General features: G+C 43.6%; 1 protein-coding gene across 8 annotated transcripts in view; it reads left to right on the forward strand.

Annotated features, from left to right (window-relative positions):
- The window catches only part of Slc14a2 (solute carrier family 14 (urea transporter), member 2), a 406,176-nt gene that overhangs the window by 359,647 nt on the left and 20,820 nt on the right, over nucleotides 1–25,709 (forward strand). For 6 of the 8 annotated variants that reach the window (XM_005372855.2, XM_013510367.1, XM_005372854.2 and 3 more), the window contains 8 exons: nucleotides 760–940; nucleotides 1,928–2,117; nucleotides 3,933–4,061; nucleotides 9,082–9,274; nucleotides 13,281–13,428; nucleotides 14,471–14,605; nucleotides 15,010–15,059; nucleotides 15,481–15,655. In XM_005372855.2, the coding sequence (XP_005372912.1) occupies nucleotides 760–940; nucleotides 1,928–2,117; nucleotides 3,933–4,061; nucleotides 9,082–9,274; nucleotides 13,281–13,428; nucleotides 14,471–14,605; nucleotides 15,010–15,059; nucleotides 15,481–15,655 (1,201 nt within the window). Of the gene's footprint in view, nucleotides 1–759; nucleotides 941–1,927; nucleotides 2,118–3,932; nucleotides 4,062–9,081; nucleotides 9,275–13,280; nucleotides 13,429–14,470; nucleotides 14,606–15,009; nucleotides 15,060–15,480; nucleotides 15,656–20,266; nucleotides 21,012–25,709 lie in introns of those variants that run through there. The other 2 variants (XM_005372857.1, XM_005372856.2) reach the window with 2 other exon arrangements.

Consider the following 25,709-nt stretch of genomic DNA (forward strand, 5'->3'; position numbering starts at 1 on the left):
GGATTATGAACTTGGATAGGGAAAACCCATTTATATTTGTTTTCACTAACTTCCAATGGACTTTAGCATTTGCTTCAATTACAGATTTAAGCAATGAACCATAGCCATATGAGTAGCACCTGCGTTTCTATCACTGTCCTAGATTGGGCTCCAGGAATCTGACTTTCAGATAGAGATTTGTAAATAAGAAGATTACTGGGGTGTGCCTTTGGAGTAACACTTACAGGGAAGCAAAAGCAACAGGACTAAAAAGGAGATATTGAGCTGTCATGCAGTCACAAAAAAGGCTTCAGGGGATCCCATGGTGAGCTGTGCAGCCGGGATGGCCTTGCAGAATCACCCTGAGTTGGGGTGAGGTAGTCCCATATGTTTACTCTTTTAAATTATAATATGTATTACATCTAGTTCACATATATAGACCACAATTTTTTAAACATTGTGATGATTATATTTCAGTATAATTGGTTTTCTTTGTAATCTTTTTTATTTTATACATCTGCAATATTCTCCTAAGTTTCCAAAATGAACCTATGACATGAAATTTTAAGAAGCCCTGCTATGAAGAATATGCAGTAATCCTCAGAAGGCCAGGATTACACATGGTACTCTGGACAGCTTTAAATTGTGGACATATATCTCTCCCTTTGTACCATGATCCTTCATCTGTGTCAAAAGACCTGGCAACCTCCTCTATCCCCAGATGCTCCCACTCCCAAACAGGTATCTTATTTGATATCTTCTCATGGCTTTTCTTGGAAGGATCTCCGATCATCTGATGAAGATAGCCACATTGTGAAAATTGAAAAGCCCAATGAAAGGAGTAAAAGGAGAGAAAGTGAGATGCCCCGCCGGGGCTCTGCAGGCCGGGGAGGCTTCAGCCTCTTCCACGCGGTGGGCTACCTCACGGGTGAGATGAAAGAGTGCAAGAACTGGCTGAAAGGTAAGCAGAAGTCCAGGAAAGAAGCCGGGGCCAGGCAAGAGTAAGCCCTCCCTCCACTACTTCCTCTCTCCTCCTTGATAAGGGCTTCTGCAGACGGGGTGGGGAGGGGCGTGGGGCCCAGCCCTAAGCTGACTCCAGGCGAGCATAACATATCCCATTAACCTGGAATTCCCGCAGTTGTAGAGTTAAATGCATTTCACTGATCTTAGTCCTTCGTAAGCTGTCCATTCCCATGTGGAATAGATATAAGACAACCACATGAGCAGCATAAAAGCCCTTTCCCAAATATGCTGAATGGTCATTCCTTCATTTGTTCCACAGCCATTTATTATGTGCCAAGAATATATTGCCATCACCCTCCCTGAGGTTTCAGAGTTCTCTCCTTCTAACTTTCTCCTGAACTAAACAACCACCACCCCCACCTGCCCCAACTCACCCCAAACGGCACAGGTTGTCCTGGAAACCAAACTAAAGGAAGAGGCAGAATGTATGTCTCTTCTTCTACACCTGACTTCCTCTGGGCCCTGATTCAATAATGATTTTCACAGCTGGGCTAAAATGATTTCTTTTCCAGTTTCCTTTCTTCAGGCTACTTTCTTTGCTATTCAGACCCCAGCCTTCAAGTGAGTCATACAGCACTACACAAAAAGAATTTCCTTCCCTCCCTACTCCTTCCCTTACACCAATAAATTTCCCTTGGAATTCTCCTGGGGCTGCCTTACCAACCGACCCAATAGCTGGAACTGAGTTAAATTGGTCTCAGCATGGTGCTTCAGTCTGTATAGCAAAAAGTACCACCCACTGCAGACTGATTGCTGGGCCACTCAGATACTCGAACTGGGTACCACCACCCCCGACCCTGCCCAGGCTAGATGAGAAGTAATATCCCAGCTCATGCATCCCCATGTGCCTGGCTTGCAATGCCAAGCAGTGGTCCAGCAGGGCAGCAGGCAGAACCCTGTTGATGGCTCTGTCTGTCTCTTGCAGATAAGCCCCTGGCCGTGCAGTTCATAGACTGGATCCTCAGAGGAACTGCTCAGGTCATGTTCGTCAACAACCCTCTCAGCGGCTTCATCATCATCATAGGGCTTCTGATCCAGAATCCCTGGTGGACAATTACTGGGGTTCTGGGGACAGGGGTCTCAACCTTAACTGCTCTTGCCTTAAGCCAGGACAGGTGAGTTCCTCTCTACAGATCTCTTGGCAAGACACATGAGGTGAAGCTTTTACTTGACAGATCAGCCAGCCTTAGCCTAGCGGTCAGCCAGTCTTAGCCTAGCAGCCAGCCAGTCTCCTGAGTGCCAATTTTAAGCAGGTCACTGATGATCCTCATGGAAATGAACTGCTCTGATTAGGGGAGGGGCCAGCTCTGCTGGAACCCAGGCACCGGTCAGTGCAAAATCAAGTAATAGTAACAACTAGCACTTTGCAGAACTCAAAATTTCTTCAGACTTTGCTATGTATTATTCCAACAGTCCCCAGATTTCCCTGATAGAGTCCCCTAAGAAATATAGTTTAAAACTGGACATAATGGCACATGCTTATAATCCCAGGATTCTGGGACTCTGAGGCAGAAGGATCATAAGTTAGACCCCAGCCTGGGCAATTTAGTGACTTTAGGAGAGCTTGTCTCAAAAATAAAATTAAGATAAAAGGGGATGCAGTTCAGTTGGAAGGCCCTGGGTTCAATCCCCAGTATTGCAAAATAAAAAGGGGGTGGGATATAGTTTCAGCCCAACTTCTCCCTCTCCCTCCTGTAGATATTCCCACTTGGTGAATCTGGGGGTATTTTTAACAAGGTTCTCTCAGAAGCTTCTGATGGTCAAAGACGTTTAAGAAATAGAAACTAGATAATCCCATATGTTACCGTTTTTCATTGTGGAGGCTTGCAGATCATAAATCAAATGTCAACAGCATTTTAAAATATTTAAACAATAGGATAAAACAAAGCCACCCAGAGCAATCCATGTGCAGTAAAGCTAAATATGATTTTGTGAAATTTTGTTTATGTTGGGGTGTAGTAGGAGAGAACTAGCTCATAATATAAAATGTATTCCTGACAGTGGGTTTCTCTCCAAAAATTTAAAAAGTACCATCATGCCTTGTTCCATGGGAACATTGCTGATGATGGGGCCCAGGGTACCACAGTGAACACAGACGGGCTCCACCCACACACACACCAATGTACAGGCCAGTACAGGATGACAGACTTCAAGCACATGAAGCTCATTCTCTGGTAGGGACCTGGCAGTAGATTTGCCTGGTGCACTTCCTAACCCCTCCCCAATCCCTCCTACTCTCCTCTCCCAGCAGAGCTATGGGAAAGGTGACTCAAGGCAGTGTTGATCGGGACCAGGGACACCGGTTTAGTGGACACAGGTTTCTCCTCTGAAACAGTCCGACACAATAGGCCCAAGTTTGACTCTACACACTTCTGGCACTCCTGACTGAAACATGAGGATGGGCACATGGGCATCCTAAGTGCATTCAGTGGGCCTGCATGGGCACAGATGCACAGAAAGGGAAAGCAACCCAACTTCAGCCGTGGAGAACCACACATAGTGCAATATAAGAACACTCCCTCTCCCTCGCTGCCTCCCCCTCCTCTCTCTCCCCCCTCCCTTGCCTTTCACACACCCATACACGCACACCCATACACACACACCCATACCCTGTGTCACACATTGAGATTTCTATGAGATTTCCCTATATTTCACAGTCTGAAATGCCCCTGAAAAGCAAAAGCAAACAGCTTAGCCACAGATAAGAATGCATAATTTGTTTAATTCTACATCAGCAAAAGTAATCAAGTGTATCTGCATGTATGTGTGCATGTGTAGCTATGTGACTGCTCAATACTCATGCAGGGCACTTTTTTATAGTATTAGTGAATGAATTATCTTAATTATACAAGTCATCTAAATTAATCCCAGTGGGGCAGGCCCAACAGGTGCCACCAAATTCCAATGCAAAGTAACCGTCTCACCTCCAGGTCAGCCATCGCCTCGGGACTCTATGGCTACAACGGCATGCTGGTGGGATTGCTGGTGGCCTTGTCCTCTGAGAAGTTAGACTACTACTGGTGGCTTCTGTTTCCTGTGGTCTTCACAACCATGGCCTGGTAAGGCACCTCTTTCTTACAGATTCACAGGACCCCAAGATGCTTGTGCTGTGGGGTCCAGTGTCTGCATAGAGGGGCCATCTTGAGTAGTAAGATACCATGAAAGCCCAAAAGACCCCAAATTTGTATGGGGTAGATAATTGTCTTTGGGTGGTAGATTTAATAATAAAGGCAAAATGTACTAAGTAGTTCCTATAAGCCAAGAACAGTGGAAGCAAGGTAAGGTTATGTTAGTTTTCAGTTTACAGAAGGAAAGACTGAGGTATACAAAGATTAACTTGCCCCAGGTCATACTGTATAAAGCTTTTTAGACTGTGTTTTCTTTTTCATTATGGAAACAAGAGAAAGAAACTAGTGCATATGATACAGGGAAAATTCTGGGCCAAAAAATGAGCTGGTTTATTATATTCTATATTTTTGTTGCATTTTCTTCTTTATTTTTTTTTACTAATGCAAGTTTGTAATACACACTAGTGATATTTGACTGGGGGAGTTGGTCCATGCCTATAACAGATCTTGCTCATTTTCAGTTCCTTTACCTGCCCTTTCTTTCCTCCTCCCTTGATCCCCTTCCCCATCTCCAGAGTCTACCTTCTCTTTTCCTATCATCTTTCCTATATTTAACTCATTTATTTATATTTTAGGTTGCTCATATAAGAGAAAACATGCAATATTTAACTTTCTGAGTCTGATTTACTTAGCTTTGCATGGGAGTCTCAAGTTTTGGTGCTGGCTTTCTGAATGCAGAACCTGCGCAATTAAGCCCCAGGCTTCATGGGAATCATTTATTGTGTGGCGTAACTAGAACCTAAAAGTTGAAAACTTTCCTGTGATGGAATCAGAGGGCCCTCTTGAACAGAGGTCTATATGTAAAACATAGAATCTTTGAACTGGAAGCATTAGTTGAGTTCTTACTCAAGAATGAAGGCAGCTAATAACAAATATTCATTGAGGTCACTGAAAATGTGTGAGTGCTCACAATGTGGTCCTTAGTTCATGTGATTTTACAGCAGGTCAATAGCTTGTCCAAGAGCCTGCTTCCTAGGGAACCCTTGCACAGCCCCCGACTGCACAGGTACATACACTGTTCTCAATACAGCTCAGATACGGTGATTCATTCCTGTGCTCAGCAGTAAATCAGATATGGTGATTTATTTTTAACATCACTAAGAAGTAAATGTCTCTTTGGTTTCAAAGTCTGGAGTTACTAATTTAGCTTACGTACTATTTCCTTACTTTTTAGTAGTGCCTGCAAATAAATTACCACATTAAGTATTCAGTATTTTATAGTTCCTCTTGGGTTTCTTTCTTTCTTCATCCTCTGGGACAAAAAGGTAAGGACATCATTTCTGTGGCTTTAATGCTACCCAAACACACATTCCCTGTAAGGAGCAGAACTTGTCCTCCTTTGCATACATTTGGTTTATAACTACTTAGATTAAACCCATCAGCACACTGTCTCAGCCACACGGCACTGGGTGAAAGACTCAGTGCCCCATGCCATTTTCCAGTTTAAAAGACAGAAACCGTTGACACCTTGACCTAGGCAGAGCTCTTGCCACCACTCAATACAGTCATTAGTCCATTCATGTAGTCTTTGAAATGCAATCCAGGCAGTGTGGGTATTTGCAGGACCATTTTCCAGATTTATCCAGTAAACAAAGATTTAAGTGCCTGGGACTTTTGTTGAGTATACAGACTATTCTAAATGTTGAGAATAGTTGTGAACAGGGAAAGAGCTCTATTCTCCTGAAGCTTACATTCTTGGTAGAGATAGACATAAAACTCATACACTAGCTAATAAAAGGAGGTCATTTTGAGATATGATAAACGCCTTCAGAAAGACCAAATGGTATCAGTAGTACTAAGACTGATTCCAGGCCTGAGTGATCAGGGAAGATCACTTTACAAATGGGATATCTGAGCTGTCACTTAACTGATAAGAAGACATCTATGGTTATGGTGTATATTTTGAGAAAGATAGAGGCAACAGGACTTTCTGAGTGGCTGAGGATATGAAGGAGGAGAAGGAAAGAAAGTTCAGTACATTCCCATAATAAGCACCTGAGCTACAAAGAAAAGAAAAATATGTTGGAGGCAGAGATGGGCTGCAATGACTTCTATTGAGATACATTACATGTTAGACTTCCAAGTAGAGATGTTGAAAAATAACAGGATAGGGGCTGGGGATATAGCTCAGTGGCATAAGCGCCTGCCTGGCAAGCGCAAGGTCGTGAGTTCAATCCCAGGTACCGCAAAAAAAAAAAAAAAAAAAAGAAAAGAAAGAAAGAAATGTTAAAGAAAAATAACAGGATGTACAAATTTTGAAGTTAGGGATAGAGTCAAGATTTGAAAGGCAGGAGCACGTAGAAAGTATTTCATCCAGGAAACTAAAGACTATCACTCAAAGGGGAAGATTAAAATAAAGAGAAGAATCATGCTAGAGTTGTAGGGTTTTCCAACATTTGGATGTCTGCAGAAGAGGGGAAATGTCAGCAAAGGAGAGTAAAAAAGGGACAGGCAGAAAGAAAACCAAGAAAGTCCAATGTCACAATAGCCCACCTAGGCAGAGAGAGAGCCCAACCTTAGGAAGACAAGGAATGACCACAGACATGCCAAAATTGGTGTTAGTGGTTCACTGGTGAACTGGACAAAGCTATTTCTGTGATGTAATGAGAACACACACCTGGCAGGAGCAAGTTTAGGAATGACTTGTAGCAAAAAGCTTGGGATAGGGCTGGGGATGTAGCTCAGCAGCACAGTGCCCACTTGACAAGCACAAGGTCCTGAGTTCAGTTCCCAGTACCAAAAAAGAAAGAAAGAAAGAAAGAAAGCTTGGGATAAAAAAGATTGACACTGTGTGTGTGTGTGTGTGTGTGTGTGTGTGTGTGTGTTACTGAGGACTGAACCCAGGAACTTCACACTAAGTTACATCCACAGCCCTTTAAGTTTTTCAATTTTTTGAGACAAGTTCTCACTAAGTTACTAAATTGCTCAGGCTGGGCTTGAATTTGCAGTTCTCCTGCCTCAGTCTCCCAGAGTGTTGGGACTACAGACATGCCCATCTCATCCAGCTGATTTCCAGCCCTTTTGAGAAGTATTGCAATAAAGAATAGTAAAAAAAAAAAAAAAGAAAAAAAAGAAAATGGGGAAGTCACTAGAATTGACACATGGTTAAAGGGTGGGATTTTTAAAGGTAGGAGATATTAAAGCATATTATAGACAGATAAGAATGGGGTGGAGAAAAAGGAGGGATGAAAACAAGAAAGGGAATATTACAAAATTGAAGTCCTTGAGACTAATCAGATCCAAAGATCAGAGAAAAGAATTAATTAATGAAGGAGCAGGGATGTTTCCATCAAATGAAAGTGGTAGAGAGGCAAAGTGTGTAGAAACAAAGCAGAAAAGGTGTGGATTTTTATAATCAGGAAAATGAAACATTTCTCATCTTGTCACTTCTATTTTTTTAATGAAGTAAAGCCTGCTTGTTGGCTGAAATAAAAGGGAAGCACACAGTAAAGATTTGAAGAGAAAGGTAAAAATATGAAATGGTTTTCAGCATCTTGGAGACTTAATGTGCTGGGGATGTGCTGTAGTGTTTGCAGACAGTTCTAAATGCCCACTTGAGATTCACGGTCATTAATTAAAGGTAGACCAGTTGGCCAGCTCATGTGATTTCATGTTTAGCCAACTGGTCTACCTTTAATTAGTGTTATGTGAAGTGTTAGGTATCTAGGGTGGTTGATCCCTTTGAAAGGAACCTGAGACTAAGAGACATTAATTACCTAACATTACTCACTCAGCTAGAAAGTAGAGGAGTTATGGCTGGCATTCAGCTCCATCTGTATCCAAAATTCATGCTCTTTCCAAGGAAGAGGTTAAAAGACACAGGGTACAAACAACTGAAGTTCCATTTTCTCCTGCCTGTTCCCAGAGTAACACTTAGTGTCTTTGCTCAGCCAAAGCCTGGACATGACCTGCATGGCATGGCAGCCTCCTCCTAGAAGGCTCTACTTCTAACATGTTCTCATAGCCAGGGACGGTAGCTGTCATATGTCTTAACAGCCCAAAGGCAATAATTTCATCTTGTAATAATCACATTTTAATTACTTTTCTCAATTTAAGAAACAAAGAAATATTTAAATTGCAAGGTGTGATCAAATGATACAGTGAATGTTTAAATTAAAATTTCATAACAATAAAAGACACATTGCTGTTAAGGCCCTTCAAAATACTCCCTCTTGCCTTGAATACATTTATCCCACCATTCTTGCCACTTTCTGAAACAGGTCTAGAAGTTCTTTTTCATGAAAGCTGCCTCAATATCCTGAATTGATTCAAAATGTTTTTGGCAGTTTCTGTCAAATAAAAATACTCCAGTGTGTCCTTATTCACTGGATCTAGCACCGTGCAACTTCTGGCTCTTCCCCAAGTTAAAATGATCATGAAAGGTAAGCACTTTGAAGTAATTCATGACATCAAAGCAATCGTGGCAGCACAACCAAAGACATGAACAGGAACTTCCAAGACTGCTTCAGAAAGTGACAGGGATGATGGGTTAAGTGTTTTAAGTAAAGGTGAATGTATTGATGCGAATTAATGGCAATGTGTCTTTTACTGTAATCATTTTTAAAATTTCAGCAATCACCATATTTTGTGATCGTACCTCAAATTTCATATAGTATTCTTTACCAAATGTTATATTTTTTACATTTGTTTCTCAAAGGTATAAGCTTATATTGAACATCTTATTTCCAATCCCAAATCAGAGGACCCCTGGACTCTCAAGGAAGCCAGAAATAAATACGACAAGGAGAGGGATGGCGGGTGGTACAGCGGCCACCATTGACAAGACAGGTGGTGTCTACCTAAGTTCAGCCTAAGTGTAGGGCCGGGGATACAGCTCAGTGGCACAAGTTCTTGCCTGGCAAGCACAAGGTCCTGAGTTCGATCCCAGCACCAAAAAATAAATACATAAATAAAAGCCTAAGTAATTGACCCTTTGTCTCTCTGTCTTCAGCCCGGTTGTTTCTAGTGCCTTGAATTCCATTCTCAGTAAGTGGGACTTACCAGTCTTCACACTGCCCTTCAATGTTACACTGACCCTGTACCTGGCAGCCACAGGCCATTACAACCTCTTCTTCCCTGCAACACTGGTGGAGCCTGTATCTTCAGTACCGAATATCACTTGGACAGAGATTGAAATGCCCTTGGTAAGTAACCTAATGGTGATGAGTTGAGGCCACTAGGCTCCACTGGATTCCCTTACAGTCTCACTAACCAGCTTGTAGATTACCAAGGCTCTTGGTTTCACTAGACACCTCTCTACCAAATGATGGGCTCCAGCAGAGGCCAGAAAGGGTTACTGCTACGTCCATACCTCCTCTCAACAAATGTCTACCAACCATCTAAAATCTGCTGGACACATTTTCATTGCTGACAACATGCTGGGACTAAGACAACTCTATCCCTGCCCTCATGAAACTTACTTTTATGTAGGACACCAGACACCATGCAAGTGAACTGATACCAGGTGCTAATTTGACACTTGCAGAAAAATATTAGATAATGTGAACAATTTGATAAAGGGGCAAGAGAGTAAAATAAATGTTTAAAATTAAGATTTTAATGTATCAATAGAAGACAGAAGGTGAATTTTCACATACTCTTGTTTTCAAGCAAAAGAGATATTGCTCCTTGTAGACATTAGGCAACATCTTGAGATAACTTTTAATGTTAAAACTAGAGAGGTGTTATCTGTATCTAGTGAGTGGAAGGCAGACAAGCTCCCAAACGTCCTCCAGTGTATGGGACAGGTTCCTTGTGCCACAAGAAAAGACTTATATGGTCTAAAATGCCAATTGAGTCAAAGTTGAGAAACTCTGCCCTATATTCTACTATCAAAAATGTGCATATTTATTTATTCTACTGACCTGTAGATATTGAGAATAAAAGAATGTAAGAAAGATCTAATGTAAGATGAAGTTTATAGAATTATCTTGGCCTTCATAACAAATGTAGAAATAGCTAACAGCTAAAATTAAATCAAGCTTATAAAAGACCATGTTCCAAGCCCTTATTATATTAGCCCATTTCACTACCATTACCCCATTTTACAGATAAGAAAACTAAGACACAGAAAGAATTAGTTGCCCTAGATCAGTGGTGATAAACCACTTGTACATATGCTGCACTGGGCTGTTTGTTGCATTGAAAGCTCTAAAAGGTTTGCCACCACTGCCCGAGATCAATCTGTAGCTAATACCTGTGCTTAATACCTGGGCGACTAAACTTTGAACCATCACCATCTAGTCTAAGGCAGAACCTGTACCCTAAGTTTGAACAATCCCAGTGAGATGAAAATCACTAATTTCAAGGCAGCGAACCACATCAGTAGGTAATTCTAAGCATTGGAGTTCTCTTTGCATGCCTGGGAAACCCATTCCCCTTTGTCTTTCACCCTTTGCATTAGCTCTGCTTTTCAGTGTAACACAGAATACCACTTCTGTGTCTATCTTGTGAAAATTTGATAACCTATCCCACATCCTTAACTATTATTTGTCTGAAAGGACTTTTGAGCCCTGGCCACCCAGCCCCACTGGTTGTCCATGTGTATCTGGATCTTGGGGTGGCTTTTTGTGGGTAATTAGCTCCAGAACCCCCACTCGGGGATCCTTCAAGGAAACCAAGTTGTAACTCTAAACCTGTCAGAAAAGGAAATGTTCCTCCACTTCGGGTGAAAATGCCACTGCAAACAGTGCAAATGCTTGCTAAAGGTTTTTGTCTTTTTAAATTTTGCCTGAGGATGAGGGCTGGGCTAGAGTGGGGTCAGAGGCAGGGTTAAGGCCTAAACTCAAAGGACTAGAAAAGACAGACCCCCTCTCTCAGGTGGAAAATGGCTAGGGAAAGAATAAAGAAAAACTTTGACAGAATCATCAAGGATCAGTCCTGTGGCAACTAGGCAAATTGACTTGGGTGCACAGACCAGCTGTCTTTGATCTCCACCCAAAGGGCACTGTCCAAGTGGTAGCCACATGTAGCATGACCAGAGACAGAGGTTCACCAAGACCACAGCCCACATTGTGAGGGTGGACAACCCAGTGCTCAGGAGCCAGTGTGGTATGGGTCCCAGAGAAGAGATGCCTCTTGTTCATCTTCAAAACAAACAATGGGAAAGTGGCTGGACCCAGATCTGGGTACCTCAAGCTCACTCTGTCCCCTCCCCACCAGCCAGCATTCAGACAACTAGCATGATTTTCTTGCACACTATCTAGATCTGAGTTTTGAAAAATCGGTGCCATTTTGCTCTTTCACTAAGACAAGTGGAGGTAGTTCCTCTTTGTTAGCCAGCTTGTTGTTTATCCTGGGAACCATAAGGAGCTCAGAGGAAGCAGGGTACTCAGTAAATTTCCACCACACACCTGACTGCCCTTCACCCTGGGGTGTCAGCTGCCACCTGTCACCCCAGCACACAGTTCACCAGACAAAAATATGGATCCCGGCAAAGGAGCTTCATTCTGAAGCCAGGCTCCATTCCAAGGCCACTTGTTCCCTCATTCCTCTCATTCTTGCCTGCTTGGTCTCACAGCCCATGTTCCTGGATGGACAGGTGGAAGCTTGACTCCCCTTAGCATTCCACATTCCTGAGATGTTGGCAAATCATGAGGTATTTGTTGAGTGGATTTCCAGCCTGTTCCCCATAAGCTGAGTTCCCTAGTCTGGTACAAAGTGTTTTCTGGATTCCTATAAATAATACTGGGCTCTACCCTGTCTTTCCTTTCACAAGTTTGTAGACTCTGGTCCTAATAGTGTGTGGTTATTAAAATGTCACCCATTTGGAGACAAAGGTGAGCAAAGCTAGAAAGCATCCTGGGAATCCTCAAACACTGTTCCCTAAAGAAATCACACCAGAATAAAATCAAGCTGTTACAAAGAACAAAACCTCATCTAAGGGAGGAAATGTAGTTAGCTCCCCATATCTACAGCTGACTATTTATACCTCCTCCAGTGGCCCCCAAACTGTTCTGCATCAGATTCACCTAAGCCCAGAGAGATGCCCCATGCCTGTCAGATTAGATTGTGTGTGGAAGAGCCGGACATTAGTAGGTTTTCTAAAGATCCCTATAGGATTTCAATATACAACAGGGTTGAGTAACCACAGGGTAAATCAATATATGTTTATTAAGCATTTATTGTATATCCAGCTATAAAGAGCCCTATTCTCTGAAGAGTCATATGCCTCAGTAAAGGAGGAAAAAACTACACAATTTTAAAGGTAGACCAGGTGCCTTGTGTTGCAGAGGAGGGCACTGTAGTGTGGATGAGGAAGTGGTGTGTTCATGGTCACACAGCTAAACTGTACAGAACCTCCCTCAACACCGGAGCCCTGAACTCACAGCCCAGGGCTCTCACAATTCTACTTTTCTTGCTCTTTGCCCTTCAAGGTCTGTAAAGTATGGACAATTCACCCAGGCCAAGAAAGACCATCTGACATCACTCCCAAGTCAATCCTCCCCAAGTCCAGCACGACCGAGTCTCTCTGAGGCTCAGTGATGTTCTGGCTTCATGCCATCTTCCAAATGTTCCACACAGGGTGCTTCCATAATGCTAAGTGATCCTCAAAAGCACGGAAAATGCCTTCTTCTTCCCAGAGGCCCACAAGCTCCAGGGCAACACTGAGGTTATGAAAAGACAGCACCCACCAACAGGGATGTGTCAGTGGTGGAGGGACACCGAGAGTAGTAGAGACCTTAGGCTTGAGGGGTCGATCTTAGAGAATTTAGCCTAGCTGCGTTTGGTAAAATCATCCATCACAATGGCCTTGAATATTTCTAGAATTTCTAGAAATTTAGAGGAAGTCCAGAGCAAATCTTCTAGTGCTCTGAAACCCCCAAAAGCAGCGTAGAGAGGAGAAGCACTCTGGGCTCTTCAAAGCTTCCCCTCTCAAAGGTAAACCCTATGTTCCTCAGAAGCACCTGTGCCCAGCCACCATGTTTGGCCCCACCAACTGCATGAGGGATGCTAGATGCCTGGTAGGTGGGGGATGAGGAATTATTTGTTCCACTTATGCCTTCCCCTTCTTCTCTTACACTGGAGGGCAGTGTCACCCTTCCGTTCCACCTCATTAGTGTCTCCAGCAATGATTCAGTCCTGGACCTGAGGCTGGTCTTTGTATTATCAACTTACACTCCGATGACTTGGATTCTGTTGACTTTGCAGTTGTTACAAGCCATCCCTGTCGGAGTGGGCCAGGTATACGGCTGTGACAATCCCTGGACTGGTGGCCTGATCTTGGTGGCTCTGTTCATCTGCTCACCACTCATCTGCTTGCATGCGGCCATTGGGTCAATTGTGGGGATGCTGGCAGGTAGGACAGAAATCCCGCTCTGCAGGGAAGTGGTTGGGATGGCGGTCCTGAGTCATTTCTCCCCCATACACGGCAACTATCCTAGATGTATTCCCTTTGCTAGAGTTTCAAAACACTGTTGGGGCTAGGGACTTATTTTTCCTTTTCTTGAGCCTCCAATGAGAGCAGGCTGCAGGAGCAGGACATACTGAGAGATGCAAGCATTCTGGGTACCCTTTAGCCCTTCAGCTGAAGGTGGAGGAGAGTAACCGGGTGGGGGAGAGGGGAAGGAATTGCCCATGCTGAAGTATACATGGCTCAGCACATTGAATTTTTAAAGAAGCTAAAAGGAAAAGACTTCCTCCAACCTGGGTTGGCATTTCACAAGTGCAGTTTCACATTTCTCCATATGTGTACATGTATGTACACACATTTATATATGGATATGCTCTTCCCGGCTATACAGCCCCAAAATGACATAGAGGGCTTTGAAGTAGCAGTCTGGTTTTTTTTTTTTTATTTACTCAAATTCTCTTCAAAGGCTTTTGAAAGCACAACTTTAAATTGTTTTCTAAACTAGAAATAATTTCAAACACACTGAAAAATTACAAAAGTAAATACAAGAGGTATATATTAATTCTCTACCTAGATTCATCATATTGTTCACATCCTCCCTCTTGACCATAACATCTCTCTGTCTATGTAGATCTGGGCAGATAGAGAATTTTTGTGTGCCATTTGAAACAGGACCTTTTAGTTGAAAATTTTTCTTGCTAAAAATGCCACTGCTCTGGCTGAAGGAGCAGGGGATGCCTGGAGCCCCCTTTGGGCTTCGCGTCATCTAGAAGCAGTAACCTCTGTGTGAAGACTTGGGCTTTGGAGACCACTGCTTCCTTCTCACTGTCAATTCTCTAAGCCTGGGTCCACTTGCAGAGGCTTCTGTAACAGGCAGGGTTAAGTAATGGGGTGCACTACAGGAGGGAAGGCACCCTCAGACCTGGCACCAGCCATGAGGTGGCCTTTTTCCCATGGTCCAGAATAAATGTCACACTTTGTTTCACAGCCCTAACGGTGGCCACACCCTTCGAGACAATCTACGCGGGCCTCTGGGGCTATAATTGTGTCCTCTCCTGCATCGCCATCGGGGGCATGTTCTATGCGCTCACCTGGCAGACCCACCTGCTGGCCCTTGCCTGCAGTAAGTATTTGGGAAAGTGACAACCACATCATTGGCTATTCCCCACCCACTGCTAAGGTTATGTGCCTGTTCTAGCCCATCACCCAAATTAATGGGAATAAGCCAGAAAAGTCTGTGTAGTCCTAGCCCTATGCAAAGCCACTATGGATGTGGGAAAGGAAAAGAAGCAAACACAAGCTTTAATCTCTGCTCTCAAAGAAATGCACAGTCTGGTAGGAGACAACTGTGAAGACAAACAATGTCAGACAAACTGCCTAATGTCGGGGCATGGTACAGACCCCATAGCTGCAGGAAAGTGCACAGGTTCCTTGCCCTTGGTCTGTGCTCCCTGTTTTATCAGGACAGTGGCTGGGAGCAAGGGTAGGCTCTGGAAACTTGAGTCTGATGGTCCTCCTTCTCCACAGCCCTCTTCTGTGCGTACATGGGAGGAGCCCTCTCCAACATGTTGGCGGTGGTAAGTTTGTATCCTCCTGAACACTGCCCTAAGTACGGCTCCCCTACTAGGGCTTCCAGACACTTGGGATCCTGTGGAAGAATTGAGTGAGTTATAGTATCTGGTATATTACCCAATGTTTCTGCCAAATTTATCCAGGGTTCACCCAGAGAAGAGGGACAGATGGAGCTGTAGGAGCAGATGTGGGAGACCATCCTTAGGCCAATTTTCAGCTCTGAAATTGAAAGATTTTTTTGTACACAAAGTTATCAACACCTCAAATTTCTTGACGATTTACCCCAACATTCCAAGCCCTGGAACACAATGCCTCAGCTGAAGGAGGATCCCCGTCTTCAGCCCCTTCCATACCCTTCTCCCCAGGTCTCAGGCTCAAAACAGGAGCCCAGAAACATTCTTCAGGCTCCAATGCTTTTATTTCTAGGTTGGTGTGCCACTAGGCACCTGGGCCTTCTGCCTCTCTTCCCTTATCTTCCTGCTCCTGACGACTAACAATCCTGCCATCTACAAGCTCCCACTCAGCAAGGTCACCTACCCGGAGGCCAACCGCATCTACTACCTGAGGATGAAAAACCCTGAAGAAGCGAAGTCCCCCAGCGGTGACTAGCCCAGCTCCAGGCGGAAATGCTTTTGCTTGGACACCTGTGGTTTCAACTCTGGGGCAATCAGCACAGCGCTCACCTTCTTTGCCTCTTCTGGCACCTGTATCGAATCAAACACACCTGTAACTCCCTATCCCTGAGCCTGATTTTCTCTCTCTACCCAAATCTCCAAAACTATCCATTGTGCAATATTAAAAGAAGTTGGTGATAAGATTGCCAAAGGTAGAAGTAAGGAGTGTGTTTTACATGCTGTTGGCATAAACCGAAAACAGAGTGCTTGGGGAAGGTAAACAAGGGATGATATTCTTGGCATGTTTAAGTAAATAATAGATGCTGTGGAATTGAAGTTGCTGAGCGGCTCCCAGGCAGACATGGACTGGGGCGGGGGAGAGGGAGGGGGTAAGTTGAAGTCATGTGCTAGGAAGTGAAGGCCCCCTCCATGCAGAGCTATCATCTGATGAGTACCTACAGCCTTACACAGAAGAGAGGAGCTTCACATGGGTGGGGTTTTAAAGTCAAAACATGGACAATCTGGACACTGGAAGCATCTAAATATGAAGAATTGAACATTCAGGTTTTCTCTTCCACAGGTGGTTACTGCCTATTTTCCAACACTCGTGATTAAAAGTCCACTTCTATATTGTTACATAAAAATAAAATGTGGAATGGCTTACCCTCACGTGACACCCCATTTCTCCAGTGCTCCTTCCCCACCCTAAGGAGCTAAAGCTTCTGTAATTCTTCCACTCTTCCCCTCCCCAGTGCATAGTCCTAAAACACTTGTACTTCTCCAACCATCTCCCACCCTCAATTTTATGGAGATTACTCAACATTCTTAATTTTTCTCCTTGCATTATGCGTCTTCTTTCTGCAATAATCCGTACTTGGCCCTATAACCCTGTCCATTTGGAGTGTACTATTTGTACTAGGCAGGTTACCTTCTATCATTCTTTCCTCTCTTCATTTTCCTCTGTCTTGCTGTCTCTGTTCTGATTCATTTATTACTTGTTTAGAACTCTTTATTTACTTTGCATAACATTTGAGAAAATGCGGGTGACATATTCTCTGACTCTTTGCGTGTCCGTGGGTTTCTTTCCTGTGCCAAGTGAATAGCACTATGGCTGGGTGTGGACTCCCTGGGGTGTGCTCACTCCTCTCAGTTGTCTGTAGACACTGTTCCTGCATTTTCTGTTGTTCTAGTGCTACACATGGGAAACCTGAGGCCAATCTCATTCTTTTCTTTTGTAAGTATCTTTCCTGTTAAATGACTTTACGATATTCTCTTACCTTTGAGGTTCAGGAACTTTTTGAAGATAGGCCTGTGTGTCTTTTCTCATTTCTTTTGCCTTTCAGTCTGTAAACTTGTCTTTCTGCAGCTCAAAGACTTTTCCTCTAGCATTTGTTTTACTGTTGCTTTTCCTCAATTTCTTTGTCTTGTCTCTCTAGAACTCCTATGTCCATGTTAGGTCTTCATGATCTCTGACCCAAGTTGCTTATCTCTTTCTTCACAATTTTAATTTTTGTTCTGGTTTGAGATATTTCTTCCACTTGATCTTCCAGCCACTGATTCAGATCCCAAGAGTAACCTTTCCTTTAGAGATTACAGATATATAGAAATTATTAGTTTAAATATAATGATTTTAGTTTGTTTTAGTTTTAGGAAATCTTTGGGATAGGGGCTGAAACTGAATTCCATGTGTGTTTCTATTATTCTTTTGTTGTCTTTCTCCTCTTGTCCCTGAAATAAGATACAGGTTCTGGTGACTTGCTACCCTAAACTTCATCCTGTCCTCCTATTCCATTCTAGATGGGCTCCTATGTTAGTTGCCCAAGGCTATGTGCTAACATTCATGACCTAAGAAACTCTGCCTTCTGCCCTGACCTTATTCACTCATTTGTCCAGGAGACATTGCCTAAGGAACTATTAATGTGTTACCTGGGCCCTAGGCTTGACAATAAACCAGGAAAGAATCAGACTAACTCCTGATTTCAAGGAATTTATTTTCTGGGCACTTACCCGGCCAGGTGAATAGTTCTACCTGAGATAAAGATGAGGCTGGTAACTCAGATGATCAGAGCCTGCTTCAGTCCACAGCCTGTTTTTGTTTAAGGTAGTTATCTGGCTGGTTCAGTCTTCTGTTTAGGAAAGAATCAGGCATGATTTTTGAGGATTCCAGGAAAACTTCTGTGCCTCTTCTCCTTTCTCCTGTGTTGCTATTACCTGCTGCGCAAGCATTCCCAGCCATCCCTTTGCAACTTAAGGTTTTGAACCTGTTAAAATGTAAACAGTCCTGGGAAGCACACAGTAAGCATGATCAACCATTTGCATCTTAGGTTGGAGGGGCCATTTCTGAGAAAAGGTTTGATGAAAACTGAAAGGAGCGTACAAAGAAAACATGCACTGCACATTTTGAGAGAGTCTTTGGCAAAAAAAGAGCAGGCTGAGATGAGGGAAAGCTGGGCAAATGAGATCTGGAGCCCCTTGTTCCTCTGGATATGATGATGAAGCTGGTTGTATTGGGCTTGAAAAGAAGAAATGGGGGGCCACATCTGTCTGCAGCAGGAAATGACTTGTGTACTAGAAGTCAATTAGATGTCACCCCAGCACACAGAGCACAAAGGTGGGCATTATAAGCAGACAGATGGAGTTGGTAGAGAGGGGTGCTTTGAAACTATGGAAGTTGCCTGAGAAATGGTTGCCTATGAGACAGTGCAGGAGCAGGGGTGGGAGTTCCGTTGAGGACAACTTCTTAGCCAAGGTGTGAGGGAGCAAAACCACAGGCCCACTGCAGCCTCTCTCTTCCAACTCCAAGTTTCTATGACTCTATGGCCCTGGTTTCCTACAGATGAATAAGGAGGAAGTGCAGCTAAGGTGAAAAAAATATAAGAACATGGACAAGAAAAGTACCAAAAATATACCATTATTACCTTTCCAGATTTTCCTGGAGCTTGGCCAGTTAGACATTCGGTCAGTTTATCAAAACGTGCAACCTGGCTGCTCTAAGTACGCAGACTGGACCAACATCACTCAGCTGGGACTTCACCTGTTCCTCCCCACTTCTCTCCCTTCTGAGGGGTTCTCCCCCAGCCAACCCTCTCTCACAGGTCTCCCAGCCAGCATCGTGGCCACGTCAGACTCATGGACCCCAGTTTGTGCTCCCTATAGGAGTCTGAGCTTTGTTCCTTTGGGTCCTAAATATTGTGAAGGCCTGGGGAAAGCTGTCATCTAAACCAGGCAAGGGATGGCAGTTTCAGTGTGGGCATGATTTCTCAACAATAGTCTTGTTTGGCAAATTTGAAGTATTTATAAGAGACGATGATGATAACGATGATGATGATGATGGGAACTAGGAATTTCAAAGCCTCCAGGGGTCCTTAACTCTCTGTGAATTGATAACTAGGAGCCCCAGCCCCTCCTACAGCTGCCGAAGCAGAGTGTAGCAGAGGAAGCAGCACGTTAGGGAATGGCTGGCGCCAGCTTGCATTTACTCCACCTTGTACATTGGGGCCCTCTGACATCCTGGTGTTTAATTCTGTCATTCCTCCTCTACAAGGCTGGAAATAAAGGGAGCCATAAGCATTATGAAGAAAATTTCGTTCTGGACTGAAGTGACTTCTGATTAACTGAACCTCCAAAAGAAAGATCCACAGTCATAAATAGATCTCTTGGAGAACCCTTAGTACCCAAGCTCTGGCCTTTGGTAGGACCTGTTGGGGACAGGATTACATCTTGGCCTTTTGCTTTCCAAGACAGCACCTTAAGTCTGCCCCACTCTAAGTCTAACATATATGGCAGATCCTGTCTTTCTAAGAACTGTGGTTCTGTTTAGCTGATGAACCCACTGGACTTCGTGCACAGCTTCTGCAAAAGTGATCACTTCCTTTCTTTCCAATTTGGTTACATATTGTTTGCATCTTCCTATTGTGTCAGAGAGCACCTATGGATGCTTAAGAAGCCAAAGTGAGGGCATCACAAGAATTCAGAAGCTCTAAGAGAGGCCAGAGCTAGAGGGCAAAGGACAAGCATCCAGGGCTGAACCAATGGACTAAGTGGCAGGGGACAAAGAAGAGCAAATATTCAGGTGTCAGCCCAAGACCATAGGCCCTGAACTAGCAATATCCAGGAAAGGCCCCTGTGCTGGGAACTGATCTGCTCCCCACCACACTTCCCGCCTCTCCCTGGAATTCTGGGGAGAGGCGAGAGGATCCTCCCACCCCCTTTTGTTTGCTTTTCTTCCTCAGAAGCTCTTCCCGTTCAGGACCCCTCTTCCACAGTTCCAAAACACCTGGTGCTGTGGAAAGGGGGCCTTTGACGTCAGTGGGGGCAACTGTCTACTCAGGTGTAGCTAATTTCCTCTGTGTGAGGTTTTATTTCTGATCCTGGGAAGGCCACCGTACTCCACCCCTGAGTGTAGGTTGGGGGAGAAGGTGGTACACAAATGTGGGGGTTGATGACCCATCACACTCCCGAAGCCAAGCAAAATATGTTTGGATTACCGCCCTCACAAACTCTAGCCCACTGCACCTGTGACCTCATGGGGCTTGAAAGTGCCAGAGTCCCTAATATATAGACCTCAGAATCTTTTCTGAACACGGGGGTTAGGTCATTACCTTCTGGATCTGAGATCCTGGTGAGCTAGGACCCCAGTCATCAAGAGCTAAGAGGCAAGGTCTGAAAATTTCCACAGAACAAGAAAGACAATATCTAGCATTAGGCTATGCAAAACCTTCCATCGAGCCACTGATGGCAACACTGCTCCCCAGCCTGCACCCTGTCTGTACCAGGAATTAAGGCAGCTTATCGAGGTTGGAAGGCAAATTGGCCCCTTGAGGAGACAACACTTAAATAATTGCTTTAAAGGCAAATGCTGGCACTACAATTCTAATGAGAAGAAATAATGCAGGAGAGACAACAGGGAAGCTACTGGACAGTTTGCCCTTGAAAGCAAAGCTGCCTTGTCCACCCAAGTGGAGACCATGGTAGCAGGACCTCATCCTCCCCAAAGAGTTTAGGAAGTAGTCTTTTGGCAGGAAGTGGAAGACAGTGTAGAAGAGCTCAAAAAAGGGAACATTTGTTTCTCTTCTCCCTCTTCCTCCCCATGGTACTCTTCCTCACATGGCAGATGTGTGCCAGGTATGGGTTTAGGGGACATAAATTAGGAAATTTACAGAAAGTCAGCAAGAGGATGGGCAGGCAGGAGGCGTCAGGGAAATGAGAGGGTTCAGGCTTAGGAGAAATCACACAGCCTGAAGTTAAGGACCAGAGACACCGCCCAACTGGAAAGAAGCATCTTCCCCAGTCCTGATGGTCTAGAGTCCACCAACCCTGTGCAGGAAATCAAAAGGAGCCCAGGTAAGAGGGGCTTGGGGACAGAAGCAAGCCAAGTAGACACCAAGCCATGCAGACCATCTGGCTTTTCAGTGGGAGAGTTCTGCTTTGTTCTTCAGTTGAGCTGTACCTGGGGAACACATTTGTAGGATGGGAAACTCACTAAAGAACCCAGAGAGAATCTAGGTCTTGGAAACTTCAAGCCAAAAAGGTTCTTAAATATTTATGGTCCAAACCCCTATGCTTTATAGATGAGGAAACCACAGCTTATACAGAGACTTAATCCAGGTGATAAAAAGATCCTGGGTAAGATCCCAGGCATCCTAAAGAATAATCTTAACTGAATTCTCTTTGCTCTATCACCAAGTAAATCAGTCAGCCTTCAAATTCCCTTTCCTACCTCACCTGTCCACCAGGTGAGCCTTCAAAACAGTCACCATCTTTTCTACAACTTTGCAACCCACAGCTCTGACATCAATATTGTTTCCAGGGCAACATTTTGTTGAGTTGAGCTTTGGGATGCAACCTCTGGGTAATGAGGTAGAGCCGGACGCCTCCTACTGACAAGTCATTAACTGCTGCTTCCAGGGCCCAAGCATCTGCTATAGGCTCCTTGTCCTGTCTCAGGTCCTGTACCCCTTTTGCAGAAATGCCAGTAGAGCTGAGCCATCCGGTCTCCACAAACTTCTTAACACCCCAGCTCCTCAACAGTCCTTCGTCGCCCCTCTGAACATATCTATCTTAGACTACCACAGCCTTATTCAGTGTGATTACTGAAAGGGAATGTTTCTGACAGATAGGTCATAAAAAGTAACATGGCAGGATATTAGAGCTATCTGATCAGAGAATAGACAGCCTTTGTAACATCTGTGATCTCCTCCAAAACTGGCTACAAGGGTTTGAGCATTTGAAAACTTGCTAAGGAAAAGCCATCCTGTAAGGTTTGGGTGTATGCCTACTGTCAATACCTTTGTTTCAAAAGTTTACAAAATTCATAGCATTCTGTAAGGTTTGAGGGGAACGATAAGTTTACTTGCAATGCCAACTCTGACCAATTGTAATTTATTTTCCAGAGTACTGTGTTAAGAAAGATTCTGATACTGTATCTAAACTTATTTGGGAAAGAATTCTATGATCAGTTAGTAATATGCCTCATAGATAGTGGGGAAGGAGAGCATGGAAAAGGATGTGGGAAAAGACAGCACTGAAATATTGCCTCAAGAGAAGAATCTAGGATATAGTCACCCAGACCTGCCCTTGACCTTTCAGTAGGTATCACAAATGTGATGAATCACAAGTTTTTCTATTTTGTAACTTTTGTTACCTTTAACTATATGAAATACATTCATGAACCCATTGATATCATCTGAAAGGCTCCAGCTATCTGTAAAACATTCACATTGCAGGAAAAAAGCATTAGGTCAGGAGGTCAAAACCTAACTCCATAACTAGGAGCTGACTAGCTGTGTAACCTCAGGTAAGCTACTTGTCTCTGGGCCTTGGTTTCCTTTGCTAATGCCTAGACTCAATGCCCAGACTCAATGGTCATTCCAGGTTGGTTCAGTATGTTGGAAAATATTTACTGAGTATTTTTGAAGTACATTGTAACTATCAATATAAAATTCTACTGTGACCTAAACCTCAAAGCATGTCATCTAGAGCACTTCCTGCAAATGCAATGGCATTCAAAGATTGCATTGATCCATAGAGCCAAATAAGCCAAGGATGGCTTTATAGAAGTAGAACATATATCAAACAGTGAAGGGTAGGTAGACTTAGATAAGAAGAGGGACAGAGGAAGCACAAAGAGCCAGTGAAAAAGCCATAGCACCATGGCAGGGCATATGTTGGAAGGAAAAGGATAAGCATGATAAAGTGAACTATACTATAGCACATTTGGAAAGTCAGGGAGAGGAGTTGAGCATTATACTCCTGACTAAAGGGAGCTGTAGGTTATTGAGGAAAAAAGTAAAGTAAAGATATGGTTGAAGAAAGGATCAAAAGAAGAATGACCAAAATCAAGGAGACTGATAACAGACATGCAGTTCTGAGGATGTGTGCTGGGTGTTAACAGGGGAAAGAGGCTGAAAAGAAAAATGGATAAGGTGTCACGCTGGTTGCAAACAGGGTGCTCTGGCCTTTGGTCTCTCTTTAATCCCATTTATGAGGTTATCATGAGGTTAAATAACTTATCAATTCACTTATGCTTATTAATATCTCCCCTGTGGGATAAGCCAAAGATAGCAAAAGAAACAGAATGGGGGGGAGGGGTTCATTGGCCAAATCATGAGCTGTATAAGAAGAAGAGACTTTAAAGTGTTGACTATAAGGATGAATCTCATTTATTTCAGGGTTACCCCACATTTTTAAATAATTGGCTAATTGATTAAGAAGCTGGTGCTTCTGTGTAATTTATCTCTAAGTGCTCCTGTGGGATGGCCCTTCCTCTGTACCTCATCTGTCTCTCAGCCCACCTCCCAGTCCAGTTCTTTCTGAACAGTACAGGAATATTTGAGGATTTTTCTTAAGGGAGCCATGGTTTAAAAAGAAAAGGACTCTAAAATACCTAATTAGGCCATTACATTCAAAAGCAGAGTTGAAGTGATAGACCAAAAACAAAATGTTTATGGTAAGGCTTAGGGAAATAAATCGTAGACCACAAGGCAAGAGACAGAGCAGACCTACGTGATACCTGCTCTTGGCTCTGCAAGCAGCTATGTGGTCATGGTCAAATCACTCCATCTCTCTAGGCCTCAGTTTCCACAAGTAAAATGAGAAGGCCAGACCAGAGAGTCTCAAAAGCTTTTCCAATTCAACATTCAAGGCTTTTGATAGTTTATAGGATGATCTTTGAAAATATCATGTACTTCCCACAAGCATCCATACACACACACACACACACACACACACAGAGTGTAGCCCTAGAAATTACAAGACAGGGTGCAAAGCTTATACATAAGGAAAGACTCAAAATATATCCAAAGCATAATCATGTAGAACTGGCTGTAGAAAAAAAGTCAAATTATATACAATGGTTCATTTCAAAAGAAAAAAATCATTCTGGTGTTGCAAGTAGGAGGTTGCCTTGTGGTGTGTGGGTGTGTCCATAATTGGCAACCCAAAGGCATAAGAGGCCCAGAGAGATGAGAGGGATGACAAATGAGTCTGCATGGTAAATTCAAATGCTCCATGTGTTGAAGCTTGTGAGTGACATATGGACAGTATCCATTCACCTCCAGGAGAAAGCAAAACTGGAGAAGGACACCCCTAGAAAGTATGTAGGCACGGGTGTGTGGGGCTGATTTCTAGACAGACTCAATCATATTTCCCCTTCTGAAAGATGGCAAAGAGGGTTTAGGGGTTTTTTTTGTTCCCTTAAAGAAACTGTAATAAACTTCAAATTTTCATTTCATGACAGGGATCTTCTATAAAATTTTTCTTACTACTAAAGATTTGAATGGTTGTCATGTTCTATGCATTCAAAGTTAATAAATACTTGAGTCCTTTGGGATCACTATGCCCCTAGAAAAGAGTCTATGCACAAATCCTTATGACTCAGAACTGTTCTTTGCTTCTAAATCAACGGGAAGGAGTCACCACTGGACTCTTGCCTACCAAAACAAGGGACAAGGGCAATCCTCAAAGGCAGGAACCGTGCCCCTAAAATGGTCCTGAATGGCCCCCAGCAAGAAGCTACATGCACTGGGACACTTAATAAGGCTTGTTAGGGGAGGGAGCACAGCAGTTCCTACACCAGGCGGACGTGCCAAGGAGTCACTCAGCTATTGACCCACAGGTGACCCAGAACAGGACTTCTTTTCCTTTCTTCTTTTTGTCCTTTTTTTGTAGAAAAGACAAGAGTTTATCTAGTTTACAAAACACTGTCAAGAGGTGACAGCAGGCAAGTTTCTTAGAGGAAAATTGTATGGTTAGGGTGAGAGATTCAGGCTTTCATAAATGCTTAAAGATATGGAGAAAGGATCTGGACGGTGAATGAAGTTATTTAAAGAATGAGGACAGAGCTTATTAACTGTGTATCACAGAACACACCTAGCTGTGCCAAGACAGCAACGCCCTTGGCAATCCAAGCAGCCAGGTGAGGCCCATGGTAACCAGAGTCCCTGGGCTCAGCATCTGTTTACTGCACCATGCCACAGGAGTACTGTTTTCTACGTGTGCCTGATATTGCAAGAGACGAGAAAAGCACTTACTGAGTGCCTGCTGTGAACACAGTATTTTGGGGCTATGGAAGGCCCACTCCCACCTCTAAGCAGCTTAGGACTTCATAGCCAAGTGGAATTAACCAACATAACATCCGGTGACCGAAACAGATCATCAAGCCACACCTCTGTCTTCAACAGGCTGTTTTCTCCTCTCTCATCAAGAGAGTTATTCCAGCCACTCTTACAGAACTTCTGGGTTCCTGGTTAGTGGTCACAGACAGCCTACCTTTTTATCACTATCTATAAACTTGCACTGTTTCATCCAAGTAATGCTTGAAATAACCAGCCCTCACCTGCAGCTTCCAAAACCCTACAAAACTCAGCTATCACTTGTGTCCACCTATCAAAGCTCCTTCCTTCTACTTCAATAATTATCAAGTATTTAACATTTACCATAAGATATATTATTTTTAAAAGCACTTCATACCTTGAAACATCCAATGACTTTGTTTGTTACACCATTCAGAAATGGAAATTTGTAGGATAATCCACCCTTCAT

Source organism: Chinchilla lanigera, unplaced genomic scaffold, assembly GCF_000276665.1.
Source record: "Chinchilla lanigera isolate Chin_1 unplaced genomic scaffold, ChiLan1.0 scaffold00001, whole genome shotgun sequence".
NCBI classification, from domain to species: domain Eukaryota; kingdom Metazoa; phylum Chordata; class Mammalia; order Rodentia; family Chinchillidae; genus Chinchilla; species Chinchilla lanigera.